Below are 14590 nucleotides of genomic sequence, written 5' to 3' on the forward strand. Positions count from 1 at the left end.
ACCGTTTTTTAAAGTGTCAGCAATAGCCTTTATGAGCAAATCTGACGTGATTATTTTTAATACAGACGGAAGTTTCAAAACGGTCTATAATAAAGATGAATGCTAGGTTAGCTCTAGTCCTGTCAGACAATGAAAGCTGCTTTCGTAGCCTACTAGCTAGCATTAACGTCACTTCAGAGGTACAGTACGTGAAGGACAAGGCCCTCAACAAAAGCCTACATTTGTTGGTAGTAATAAAAACATGTAATTGGAAGCAATTGTAAACCATGAAACATCAAGGATCCACACAACTTGCATTGTGGTCTGTCGTGCTCAAGCTCAGCCTCTCCATAAAGCACAGGCATTTACACAACTCACATGTCATGTTGCACATTGCTTTGCTACTATGTTGTAAACTCTTTATTATCAATACAAAATAGAATTAATTTCTTCTTAACCTACAGTCTGCTCTGACCACTGATTGTATTAACTAATGTCTGTCTCTTAGTCCAGTAGTCTTGGCCTTCTCGACACTTTCACATGTAGCACAGCAGCCATACTCCGCCTGTCTCTTCTGCTTTGCCTCGGTCCTCTTCTTTCTGTCAGTCTTATCCCTTCTCCCTGCAGCCCTAATGTTCTGGCAGAAAGTTGTATCAACTGGACCCATGTTGATGTCATCTTAACATGCCAATGCCAGTCTTGCCCCTAGACCTCAGCACATATTTCACAGTCTGCACTGCATCGAAGGTGGAGATCTTCATGTTAGATCTTTTAGTGTCAATCACATCTCCCATGAGACTAAAGGAGGACTCTGCCAGTGGCCCATGAAAGATGGAGAGCTTGATATTTCCACAAACTCATGGCATGGGCCCACCACTTCACAACGCAGTCCCCCAGGGGCGAATTAGGGGGGCTAAGCCCCTAGATAAAACCTATTCTTTTTCCTAGGGAGGTCTGGGGGCATGCTCCCCCATGAGACATTTTTGAAAATATCCTTTTGAAATAGTGTCCTCTAGTGGGTTTTAGGAAGATAAATTAATAAAATGTAGATTTAAAATATGGCACAACAATAAACATATTGAAGACATCTGCTGAGATAGGTGCTAATTATACTGTATCATGGTAGGGATTTGCAGCTCAAGTGTGTAGGTTAACATTGTAGCCAAAAATTCCTGATTTCGTGGGAGCTTTTTTTTTTTTTAAAGTTGCTGTGTTTTTTAAGAGTTTGTTGCAATAAAATTGCGGGAGCAAGTGGAAGTTGTGATAGAGTTGTGAATTTCCCTCTTTGAGTTATTTGTCGAAAAATAAGTAAATAATAAACGAACATTCATTAAAGAACAATACAATTGAGAATTGGTCCTCTAAATAACTTCACCAACATGCCAAACAAAAGATTACCGGGACACAAAAATGTAGCAAAATAGACTGTTCTGCCCTCTGCTTATTCAGGTCAGCATATGTATATTGCTTGTATTGTTGTAATGGAAACGAAAAACAGTTTAGGTTTGGACTTTTACTTTGACATCATTCAAATGTTCGTCTCGTGGAAATGGCAACAGCTTTTATCTAGAAACATAGTTATGCTATGTCATGCTAAACACGTATTGAGAACAGTACATAGGCTTTACGTATCCAACAACGAAGTGCACCTGTTGGTATTCCAAAAGGACCAGCAGTAAGACTGAATAAAACGTCAGGAATATCTCAGCCTTTTCATATAACGTGAAAAAAAAACAGCCAGTGTCACTGTGTGATCTGGCGTCCTGCCTGCCTTTCTTCGTTCTCATTCTATGCTTATCAATCGGTCTCGCTATCCTTCTTGATTTATTTTATCTGTGTAGGAGTTAATGTTGTTCAATTTCTTATATTAATTTAAAGTCGTCCAATTTCAAGTAACCCATTATTCAACACTATCGCCTACCTTGCTTAGATATTAACATCTATCGAATAGAAAATCCGTCCCCCTACACATCTCAAAGACTGAAAGCCTACAAAAGCACAGATAGTTATTTAATTTTCAGAGGTGGATGGGTACACAACGCTGTCGTCTGGAAGGTGAAAACAAAAAACATCTTTTTAATCAGAGCAAAGATGAGTGCCATTTAATAGCTAGCTACCAGCTAGCGAGCTTCCTGCTGTTAGCTAGCAGCCTTTAGCCTACCCAACGCTGTTCTTTATCATTTGACACAATTTTCTGGTTTAAACAAGTACGAACACCTGGTCTGGCGAATGACAATTGAAACTAGAATGCGTTTCGTGAACGAACTGCGAGAGTGTGCTTGCTCTGTGACAGAGAGAACAAGTGCCTATGAATTAACATGTATTTACATCTACTCAGTCAGTATAGTGGGGCCTTCTTCCAATATATTTTAGCAAGCAACCAAGCTCAACCATTATATTTTGGCTCCACTGACGTTTAGACATATGAGGGTATCTTTGTTGTTCTGTTTTTGTTTGTTTGTTTGCTTGTTTATTGTGAAAGGGTGTTACATTTGGTCATAGCCTAATAGTTCCAGAGTTTCGTTATACTGACTTACTGAGCTAAGTGAATTGTTGAAATTGTTATCTTGGTAAAAGGAAACATCTGTGCAACAATATTGGAATGAATGCGGTTACATAGCCAGCTTTACTTAAAGTTTATTGTAAAATAGGCCTATGTTAGACTTAATGCAGTTAGAGTTAGACTGTAGGTCTAGTATCAAACGTAAGCAACACTTTTACTGTATAGATAGAGAGCACGTGTATCACATTGGTTTATAGTCTGTCAAATTAGTTCTAGTTATTGGTGTTCGTTGGCATAAAAAGTTTGTCTTCTCTTATAAGCCTAGGTAGTACATCTGATTAGAGTTAGCAACCATGAATTGCAGATTAAGGGGTCCCCTATCTCAGTGTTCATTTTGGCAGCTATTTTTAGATTCAGTCTAAAGACAAAAATGCATATAAGTTTTAGTCACATTTAGTCATAGTTATCCTTCTTAGTTTCAGTCTAGTTTTCGAAAACTCATTACAATTTAGTCTAGTTTTAGGCACATTTAAAATTCCATATTATAGCCACATTAAACTCCTTACCTTACCTTCCCTTCTCAGGCCCAGGGACCTCCTGTGTTGTGTCAACTGTAGTAGTCTAGCTTGCAGTACTTAAATTGTGGATGCAATTAGTCTCCAAGATACAGATCTCATGCCTACAGCTGAATTCGAATTTGTTTGTAATAAATAATCGAATGTGATGATGAAGTACGGTACGCAGCGTCTTAACTGAAGCTCAACTCAACTATTACAGCAGCTAGCTTAGCTTGCCGCTAACACTAACTGAAAACACATTGGAACTCATAGTGGCTAGCTAGGTAGCTAGCTGCTAATAAGTAACATATATAAGTAACACATCAGCAGTAATGAATCAAGTGTACTGATATTATATGTACTACTAAATGTACTACTAACATGCCATTCTTAAATTAAAGCCAGTGACATGATGGTTAACGATTAACGAGTTAACGATGGATACCGACAATTAGCATACCTAGCTAGGTAGCATTACCATTGGATTTCAATGGCAGTTATGCTAGCTATGGCTATCCAGACAAAGGGCCTTGTTTCTGGACACGTATCACTTGACGAGCAATACAGTCATCTGGAAAGTTTAAAATGATACTAAACGAAGGGAAATCTACTGTATGGAGATATTTCTGCTCAGTAGACAATGCAGATTCTAATTAGGCTGGTGGATATGTCCAATGTAATAAGTGTGAAGTTTTAATGAAATGATTGATGCAACTGTCGTTCTCCACAATAACTTGGATTAACCTGGATGGCTGGTTGTAGTTTCAGACCGAACGTCAAAGATCTTCAATGGTAAGACTTGTCGATTGTGCCTCTGTTGGTGTCTCGTAAAACGTGAGTTTTATTAAAGCATAGCGTGTGTATTGTGTAGCTATTTCATTCCGAGATGGCAGGGGAGTGAAATGCTCCGCTCTGCTGCTGGTATACAGACAGCCGGAAAGGTTAACAAACGGAATGAAATAGCTACACATTACACACGCTATGCCTTAATAAAACCCACGTTACTCACATACTGGTTAACACTGTTAGAGCGGGTGTATAAACTGTACCTGAAACTGTTGCCACTACATTCGTTTTAATATTTTGCACTCTCTATCTAACCACTCGTTCAGGTGTTTTCTTGAGTTGGTACAGCCAACTACTGCATACGTAGTTCCCGAACCACTTTTCCTCGTTAAGTTTTTCATCCTTTTTCACACTGTGTCTCTGCGTCGATATCGGAGATACCTAGCAAAATAAACCTGAGCCTGGGTGAAGGCTAAATAGCTCGCTAGCTATCATCACTCTATTCACGATAGTATCAATAGTATATCTAGGTTTTCTTTGGTGACTGTTGTCGGGCCTTTTTAACTGTCTGAGGGTTGTGAACGTAAACAACTCGCTAGCTATACCTACTACTGTATCATGATATAAAGCTTAATGGTGGTTTTCGATTTACATGATTTTTATGGCATTTAAGAGGTATAAACCTTGATGGTGGTTTTCGATTAGCATGATTGTTATGGCATATGGCTCTTAAGAGAGCTTCTCCTTGCTCAGAGTGTGTGACGTCACAATGGCTCAACCTTCCACCATGTTAGTCAATGAGAGGAAAAGGGGATGAAAAAGAGGAATAAAAAAGGGATGGCAAGTTGTACCGCCACGAAAAGTCATAGCAGCTTGCACCGGATCCGGCCGGACGTTTTGGTGTTTGAATGGCGTCTCTAGCTCAATCGGGCGAGGAGAAGTTAGCTGCAAGAAAAACGTACGGAATAAATAAATAAACTAGAATGCGTTTCGTGAACGAACTGCGAGAGTGTGCTTGCTCTGTGACAGAGAGAACAAGTGCCAATGAATTAACATGTATTTACATCTACTCAATCAGTGTAGTGGGGCCTTCTTCCAATATATTTTAGCAAGCAACCAAGCTCAACCATTATATTTTGGCTCCACTGACGTTTAGACATATGAGGGTATCTTTGTTGTTCTGTTTTTGTTTGTTTGTTTGCTTGTTTATTGTGAAAGGGTCTAGTGTGTTACATTTGGTCATAGCCTAATAGTTCCAGAGTCTCGTTATACTGACTTACTGAGCTAAGTGAATTGTTGAAATTGTTATCTTGGTAAAAGGAAACATCTCTGCAACAATATTGGAATGAATGCGGTTACATAGCCAGCTTTACTTAAAGTTTATTGTAAGATAGGCCTATATGTTAGACTTAATGCAGTTAGAGTTAGACTGTAGGTCTAGTATCAAACGTAAGCAACACTTTTACTGTATAGCTAGAGAGCACGTGTATCACATTGGTTTATAGTCTGTCAAATTAGTTCTAGTTATTGGTGTTCGTTGGCATAAAAAGTTAGTCTTCTCTTATAAGCCTATAGTACATCTGATTAGAGCTAGCAACCATGAAAAACCTCTTCTGAAACTAAGAAGGATAACTATGACTAAATGTGACTAAAACTAATATGCATTTTTGTCTTAAGACTGAATCTAAAATAGCTGCCAAAATTAATACATCTCAGTGTTCATTTTGGCAGCTATTTTAGATTCAGCAGCTATTTTAGATTCAGTGCATATTAGTTTTAGTCACATTTAGTCATAGTTATCCTTCTTAGTTTCAGTCTAGTTTTCGAAAACTGAGCACACTACAACAGCTACATCCTCAAACGTTTTTCAGTTAACCTAATGATTCAAGGTCTCTCATGAATCATTACTCCCAGGACACGGGTTAATGTTAACTCACGCTATCGGCCACAACAAGTTAACCATTCTTTCAGTATAAGCAACCTTTGCATAGCCCCGCACAGCTAGGATAGCTAACGTTACCGTAGTAGGAATACAAGCCTTAGCTCACTTGACCACACAACTAAATTCATGAATTACTTCACAGGTTTACTTAACAACTTGAATTAAGGAAAATGATCCCCCGTTACGGCTAGCTGAAACTGCCAGTGGATACTCCCGTTACGTAGTGTTAGTTAGCCTTTAGCCCCGTACTCAGATGTTACAGCTGCTTAACACAGCTAGGATAGCTCTGCTTAACACAGCTAACGTTACCGTAGTGGGAATACAAGCCTTAGTTCACTATATCCACACAACTAAATTCATGAATTACTTCAAAGGTTTACTTCACAACTTGAATTACGGAAAATGTCGTCTCCAACGTTAACGTAACGTTAATTTATATGTTAGCTGCTACGGCTAACTATCAGTTTCCATTAAAATTTCAGTCAGTACACTGAAAATGCTTCCATTCAACTCACCTTCACGAAGTGGAAATACGGTAGCTAGGTTAGAAACTGTAGTTACTCTTATTCTTTCTCAAAGTTGAATTGAGAGGGACAGAGAAATACGGTTCCTCTTATTCTTTTTCAAAGTTGAATTGAGAGGGACAGAGAAAATGACGTTCCTTGGATTTGGCGGTGTCAGTGAGAAGCACAGCTGCAGGCCAGTTTAATGACCCTATTATGACGTCATAATGGCAGAGCTCTGCCATGCAAGTCTATGGAGAAAAAAGGGGATGAAAAAGAGGGATAAAAAAGGAGTGCCAAGGGGTACCGCCACGAAAAGTCATAGCAGCTTGCACCGGATCGAGCCGGACGTTTTGGTGTTTGAATGGCGTCTCTAGCTCAATCAGGCGAGGAGTAGTTAGCTGCAAGAAAAACGTACGGAATAAATAAATAAATAAATAAATAAAGAAAACTTGACGATAACAATACTGTGCTTCCCTTCGGGCAAGCACACTAATAAAGAAAACTTGACGATAACAATACTGTGCTTCCCTTCGGGCAAGCACACTAATTACCTTCCCATATATTTTCTACTGGCATTGTAGTATTACCAGTACGATGACAAAATACAGTAGCCTAGCCTAGGAGCAGAAGCCAAAGAATCCAATTTGAATCGTGTTGATGCTTTGTTTCTTGACTTTATTACTTGATCTATTCCTGTTTTAGGTAGTTATTCTGATAAATGAGGAGACCAGAACAGGGTGGCTGCTTTTATTGCCAGCTTCAAAAGTAAGGCTACTTTACTGCTTGTCTCCTCGCCAATTTTGAACAGCCAACCGAGCAACAACTGTCTAGCATTTTACTACCTAAGTCAGACAATGTTAAAGTGGAGATATTAAATGATCTTGAATGGAAGGTGGTCGGTTCCTGTAAACTCCAGTGTTAAACAGCTGTGGAATGTTTTTCTTGCCCGCCAGCTGGCATTCTGACGTCCTGTGAAAACTACGCTGTTTAAACGGTCGCGCAAAATCTACCGTTATTTTAAGTCGCACTGAGGCTAGCTTTACACGACAACGATCTGAACGCAAACCGCAAAAGTAGCGTTGCGTTCCCACGATTTATTTCGCGTTTAGACAAGCGTGAAAACTATGCTGTGGGTGGAAATCTGCATGCACACAGTGAGGCAAAAGTGTGTGAAATTTAACTTAACCAGTGCAGACGTGGAGGTACTGCAGGATGTATATGTGTCCATTCTATTCCACTATGGCTACTTTAACGCGATTGGGTTTAGTGCTTATTTATTTATTCACTTACATACAGTGTTCGTGTACATTTACATTCACATTCAGTCATTTAGCAGACGCCTTTGTCCAAAGCGACGTACAAGGGAGAGAACAGTCAAGCGTCGAGCAATAGAGACCTAGTGTAACAAACAATTGCCCTAGGTAATTAATGTGCCTTCTCTGTTCTGTTATATCTGTGATTACTCGGCTTATTGCTGAAATGACTCCTGGATAAATATCAAAGCAGCTTGAATCTCCGACTGATGGAAATAATCCGACATGTTTGTTGTTGTTTGGCTGTACTGCACATGGATATGACGTCAACGCGTTTGCGAGGATGGCCAGCATGAGCAGCTCAGAGCACACTTTTGCGTTTTCAACCCTTTAGACAGGAACTCGACGGTGGAGCGTTTTTAAGATTTCCACTCTGGAGGGTGGGCTCATTTTATTGCGTTTTTAAGACCCAAAACGCTGTCGCCGTCTAAACGAAAGGCACATCTGATAAAATATTTTGTCGGTTTCACCAGGGAGCGTTGTCGTGTAAAGCCACCCTGATATGGAACGCTCAGGTAAATCTAAACAGGTGTACAGTACATTATGGCTCAATACAGTACACCCTGTGACTCACTCTCAACCAATCAGAATGCTTGATTTTATCTACCCGTATTATAAGTCTAAATATAATCTATGTTAGAACGGTTTGATTTAGCTTGCTGCAAGCAATCTGTAAATGCCGATAGCTGGTTCAGTGTTTATATAGCTCAGTGATTCCCCTACAATGATATTAGGGTGGCGCCCCGCCACCCCAACGGCCCCGCATTGTAAAAGGGATTTAATAATGAATTGGCCTTTTAAACATGATAATTTATTATTTCTGTAGATCACTATATTCTGTATATACCTTTCGTGCCTTCACTAAAAGACTGCCGACACAGATACCCTTTGACATTTGAATGTTATGCTGTTAAAGGAAGTAATAAGACCATCCACATGTCAAAGGGTATCCGTGTCAGCATTATTTTAGTGAAGGCACAAAAGGCAGCAGGGAGACAAGGTTCTGGTGTTGTGGATTTATTTCTCCTCCGCAAAGTGTATAATCCAGGGGTTTTTCTCGAAAAAAATAGTATCAGGGAGCACAGCCTGTGCTGAGCAGAGGGAGCAATGCGACCGAGTTAGGGGATGGTGTTGAACGGGGGATTACCCCTTCCACAGAGCGAAGCATTTGAAAAATTGAAGCTTAAATGGTACATTTTGAGGCTATCTTAGAGAGAACTTCTAGCTCTTGTGGTCATCCTGAAAAACAAGACTGTTTTTAACCTTTGATATAAGTGTACAACTTTACCCTGTAAATGAACACGACACATTTCAAAATATTGGCCAAACTTTTATTTACTAGGCCTACACAAGTATGAAGGAACAATCCATGTCCTAGTAAATGCAAGTGCAAGTGACACATCATGTTGAAGTGTACAAGTGTATACAAGTTGTACACTTCAACATGATGTGTAGGGCCAATAGTTTTCCGCGTCAAAAAAAAGCAAATTCCGTGTCACGTTTTTGGTAATTCCGTGATACCGAGTCAAAAAAATAAAAACAGCCGTATAATGCCTTTCTGCACGTTAACTGTATGAAAAACTCTGTTGATAGTGATGTTGCCTAGCAACGCTGTTTGCGTGCGTGCAGCATCCTCAGTTAAGATACTGTCAAGTTCAGGTTGTCGCCAAGTAGTTGACCATACTGTGCCTTATACATTTCCAATGCTTAAATCATCATTGTTCGACCTGTATGTGAGGCATTATGTGCATACTTAATGAAAGTAAGGGTTTTCATGAAGTTGCTACTGTGATATATCGTGTATTAAATACCAAATTTTGGGCTACCTGCTCGTGCTATTAGTAGTGATTAGCATGATGCTAAGCGGAGATTTAGCTATGTTCTGTTCTTATGTTGATACGCTGTGATAAAGATGGGTTCAATCCTGTTAAGATTTCGACTGGATGAGATATGAATGAGATCCATGTTGCCTAGTGTAATGTCCACTATTATATGTATCTAGTAATATTAGTTGTGTAATTGTTATTGTGTAGCAATAACTCATGGTAATGTAATTCAGTGCAGTGCTAATTAGTCCCCATAAATGAGACTGCTTTGGTAACTCAGTGAATAATACCTGCCCTTCTTAGATTGTTGTTTGCCAGCCATCAACACAACAGAAGACTTAACATTTTTAGTTTTTAATGCGATTGGGAAGATGAGCAAATGAACGTGACTACCGTTGAAAAGGGGGGCGTGGCCGGAGCAGAGTTCAGCGCAGACGTGACATTTTCTGACTGCTTTTGTTCTTTAATTAATGTTTGTTCATTGTTGCGATCGTTGTTCTGTTTATTTGAAAGAAATTCAGTCTTACAGGGTAAAATACAGGGGGTTTTGGGCGATTTTGATGCACAAAATTATGTTTCCGTTTGAAAAGTTGCAATTCCGTTTTCAGTGGTCCATTCCGTTTCAGATGGTCCATTCCGCGTATTCCGTCCGTTTTCCGTTTTCGCGGAAAACTATTGGCCCTAGATGTGTCGCCTGCAATTGTACACACTAACAAGGGTTATACCATCAGTTCAGTTCATAGTTTCTAATTCAAAATTTTGAACTAAGTTCACAGCTACTTGTTCAGTTCTTTTTTTCAATATGTTGCGAGCTATAATTTTTCAAAATCTCTATCTGTCTGCAATACCGCTCTCGGCCTCTATGCAACTTCGGCGCTCTCATGCACGGGCATAGACAGTATAATGAAATGAAACGCGTTCAGACGCAACACTGCAGGTATTACAGGTTCATCCTCGTCAGACGGTTCACTCTCATCAGTTGCATTTGGCCTCTAAAAAAAGCTATTAAGGCTAGTTTGCTTGGCCATGTTTGATCCTTCTCACTCAGCCGCTCCTTGTTTGTAACCGACGGTTTGCGCTTTATTTAAAATGCAGCATATGCGTGTTGTTTAATTACTTTCAAACGGCAGAATAGCCTGTTCCTTTAAAACATAATAAAGGCAGTGCACGTTTGCTTTATAGGCCTAAATATTAGGATTGTTGTCAAATTCAGATTGTGTTTGCGGGACGGGATTTTTAAGAAATTCCAATCAGACAATTTGACAGGTGAGATGTTATATTTTCGGACATTTCAATTTTTTAATAACAGAAACATTACTAGTGTGGGCTAGTCGCTACTGTAGTGACTGTATATTGCATCAATAAAATAGACCTCACACGCTTCATGGACTGGTTTGATTATTTGCCGTTTCATGCCAAGAAAAGGAAATGTGTGCAATGTAGGTTCTATACTGTAACACTTCAATATTTGTTTCAATCACTGAATGAAGCCTGCCATATTTGGGACAAGAATCGCGACCTTATATACAGGTGCATCTCAATACATTAGAATATCATCAAAAAGTTGATTTATTTCAGTAATTCTATTCAAAAAGTGAAACTCATATATTATATAGATTGTTTACACACAGACTGATCTATTTCAAGTGTTTATTTATTTTAATTTTCATTATTATAACTGACAGCTAATGAAAACCCAAAATTAAGTATCTCAGAAAATTAGAATATTGTGAAAAAGTTCAATATTGAAGACTCATGGTGGCACACTCTAATCATCTAATTAACTCAAAACACCAGCAAAGGCTTCCTGAGCCTTTAAATGGTCTCTCAGTCTAGTTCAGTAGGCTACACCATCATGGGGAAGACTGCTGACTTGACAGTTGTCCAGAAGACGATCATTGACACCTTGCACAAGAAGGGTAAGACACAAAAGGTCATTGCTAAAGAAGCATGCTGTTCACAGAGTGCTGTATCCAAGCACATTAGTGGGAAGTTGAATGGAAGGAAAAAATGTGGTAGAAAAAGGTGCACTAGCAACAGGGATAACCACATCTTTGAGAGGATTGTGAAACAAAGCCCATTCAAGGGAGATTCACAAGGAGTGGACTGCAGTCAGTGCTTCAAGAGCCTTCACGCACAGACGTATCCAGGACATGGGCTTCATCTGTCGCATTCCTGTGTCAAGCGACTCTTGAACCAGAGACAACGTCAGAGGTTTCTAACCTGGGCTAAGGACAAAAAGGACTGCACTGTTGCTCAGTGGTCCAAAGTTCTCTTTTCAGATGAAAGTACATTTTGCATTTAATTTGGAAATCAAGGTCCCAGAGTCTGGAGGAAGAGAGGAGAGGCACAGAATCCAAGTTGCTTGAGGTCCAGTGTAAAGTTTTCACAGTCAGTGATGGTTTGGGATGCCATGTCATTTGCTTGTGTTAGTCCACTGTGTGGTCCAAGGTCAGCGCAGCCATGCTAGAGCACTTCATGCTTCTCTATGCTGACCAGCTTTATGGATATGCAGATTTCATTTTCCAGCAGGTCTTGGCACCTGCACACACTTCCAAAGGTACCAGTACCTGGTTTAAGGACCATGGTATCCCTGTGCTTGATTGGCCAGCAAACTCGCCTGACCTAAAACCCATAGAGATTCTATAGGGTATTGTGAAAAGGAAGATGCGAGACAACAGACCCAACAACGCAGAAGAGCTGAGGGCCACTATCAGAGCAACCTGGTCTTCCATAACACCTCAGCAGTGCCACAGACTGACTGCCTTCATGCCACGCCGCATTGCTGCAGCAATTCATGCAAAAGGAGCCCCAACCAAGTATTGAGTGCTGTACATGTTCATACTTTTTAGTAGTCCAACATTTCTGTGTTAAAAATCCCTTTTTCTATTGGTCTTCAGTAATATTCTAATTTTCTGAGATACTGAATTTTGGGTTTTCCTTAGCTGTCAGTTATAATTATCAAATTTAAAAGAAATAATCACTTGAAATATATCAGTCCGTGTGTAATGAATCTATATAAAATATGAGTTTCACTTTTTGAATAGAATTACTGAAATAAATCAACTTTTCGATGATATTCTAATTTATTGAGATGCACCTGTATTTTTGGAGTAATTATAACTTATTTGAGGATCAGACACATTGTCAGGTGGTGGTGTTGGGATATTTTCGCAGAGAAAAGATTGTTTTGAGAAATAGTGTATGTTGTACGGCAGCATACAGTACAGGTCCAAGTCTGACAGGTTCAATCGGTATTTCGGTAGGAGGGCGCACGCCGGGAGTATCGGGACGCAGCGCCCCTGTTCCCTTGTTTAGAAAAAACCCTGCAATCCAATGTGAAAAATTGTAAACAAAAAGACTGATATAAATAGAAACAAAAAAGGTACATACAAACTGTATATGTACAGTTTATAGTACAATGTAGTACTCTGCAAATTCAATCCAAATGAACAACTCTGAAAAAAGCCATCTAGTTCATCATAAGTGATGTCGTACTATATTATGTGGTAGGCAGGTTTATGGGATTGGTTCCTTAGGTTTGTGCCATATTGCCATATCCAGGTTGGCCACTTAGATAGTAGTCTCCGCCATCAGTGTATAAATGGGTAGATGTCTGAGGCATTCTTCTGCAAAGCGCTTAAGTGCTCTAGAACATAAACTATATAAATGCAGAGATAAGCTGTTTCTGAGTCAGGGATAGAGCACGACACTCAGGACTTGTTCATGCAACTGAACTTAGCTAATGAAGGATGTGCTTTTAGGATCCATTTGCATTTAACCAGTCAAACGTATCAAATCTTTTAAAAAACAATTTTCTTAATGTTGCAGAGGAAACGTCTATGGCAATATGCAGTGTTATTGTTTTATCGCCCTATGCCTCTCTTCAATGTTGAGTATTGGGCTCTGTGCAGAACCTAAATAGCACCTTTAAACAATTTTCATTGGTACTGCATAAATAAATAACCATATTGTACTTACTTGGGGTAGACAGGTTCATAGAGGTATTTATCATCACCGCTTCCAACCACATCAAACAAAAGGATGTATCCTTTTGAAGCCTACAGAGAGAAAAAACTGATGAGTATGATGGTCAGATTCATTCACACAGCTGATGCCTGTGTGGTGCTAGTGTTGACGTATGGAGCTGTTTATCAAATACATCACATGTCTGAGGTCGCCTGTGAGTGAACAGAGAGTCAAAAGAGGAACCTAGGCTTGGGTACAACACAGGTACAACTAGGGGTGGGGAAAAAAAATTGATTAATCGATTTTTCTCGATTCTCTCTAAAACGATTCTGTCTCGATTCAGAAAAGTTTATAATCGATTTTGTAATTTTTTTTTTTTTTACACATCCATTTTATGTTGAAATGCAATCGATTATCGATTATCAATTCGAAAACGATTATCGATGAATTTCGACTATTAAATCATTTGAGTTTGCAACTCAGAGTCTAAAATCACTTCCTACTTTGTGTTTGATAATTAAAGAAAATCAACAGATGAATTACCTTCTCTATTTGCTTTATTAGAGAAAAAGCTTTTTCTTGTCACAATTTTGACTTTCTATGAGCAATGCAATTATCGATGCAGCTTGCATTTCAACATAAAATTGATGTTTTGTTTTTTTTACACATCCATTTTATGTTGAAATCGATAATCGGTTTAAAATCAATAATCGGTTTAAAATCGATAATCGATTTAGAATCGAATCGTTGATCTCTGAATCGGAATCGAATCATGAGGTGCCAAGAGATTCCCACCCCTAGGTACAACCCGTCAGGAGACAAGGAGAAAGAAAAAGGGGGATTTTGTGTCCATATCCTACAGCAGGTTGGGTGGCATTTATTTTGTAAACTCTTTATTGTCCTGTTTTGGGTTGGTTAAGGGGTACAAATACATCACAGGCAGGAGTCAGGCACCAGATTCAGAAACTTTGCTGAGTGTTATATTCTGATATTTTTTGAATAGATCAAATTGAACTAGAAAATGCATTTCCTGAAGGAAATACCAGTGCATGAAATGCAAAAGTTGAGAAAGGAAGAAGAAAAGAAAGAAGAGCGAAAGAAAGAAAGAAGATAGGAAAGAAGAGTAAAAGAAGGAAAGAAGAGTGGAAGAAGGATAGAAGAAAGGAAAGAAGGGTGAGGAAAGGAAGAGTGGGAGAAGGAAAGAAGAAA

General features: G+C 39.2%; 1 protein-coding gene across 2 annotated transcripts in view; it reads right to left on the minus strand.

The window, feature by feature from the left end:
* ric1 (RIC1 homolog, RAB6A GEF complex partner 1) overlaps window positions 1–14590 on the minus strand; it is a 90000-nt gene that overhangs the window by 47479 nt on the left and 27931 nt on the right. For both annotated transcript variants that reach the window (XM_080847427.1, XM_080847426.1), the window contains exon 3: window positions 13394–13473. In XM_080847427.1, the coding sequence (XP_080703553.1) occupies window positions 13394–13473 (80 nt within the window). The remainder of the gene's footprint in view (window positions 1–13393; window positions 13474–14590) is intronic.

This window comes from Sprattus sprattus (assembly GCF_963457725.1).
Source record: "Sprattus sprattus genome assembly, chromosome: 11".
In the NCBI taxonomy this organism is placed as follows: Eukaryota; Metazoa; Chordata; class Actinopteri; order Clupeiformes; family Clupeidae; genus Sprattus; species Sprattus sprattus.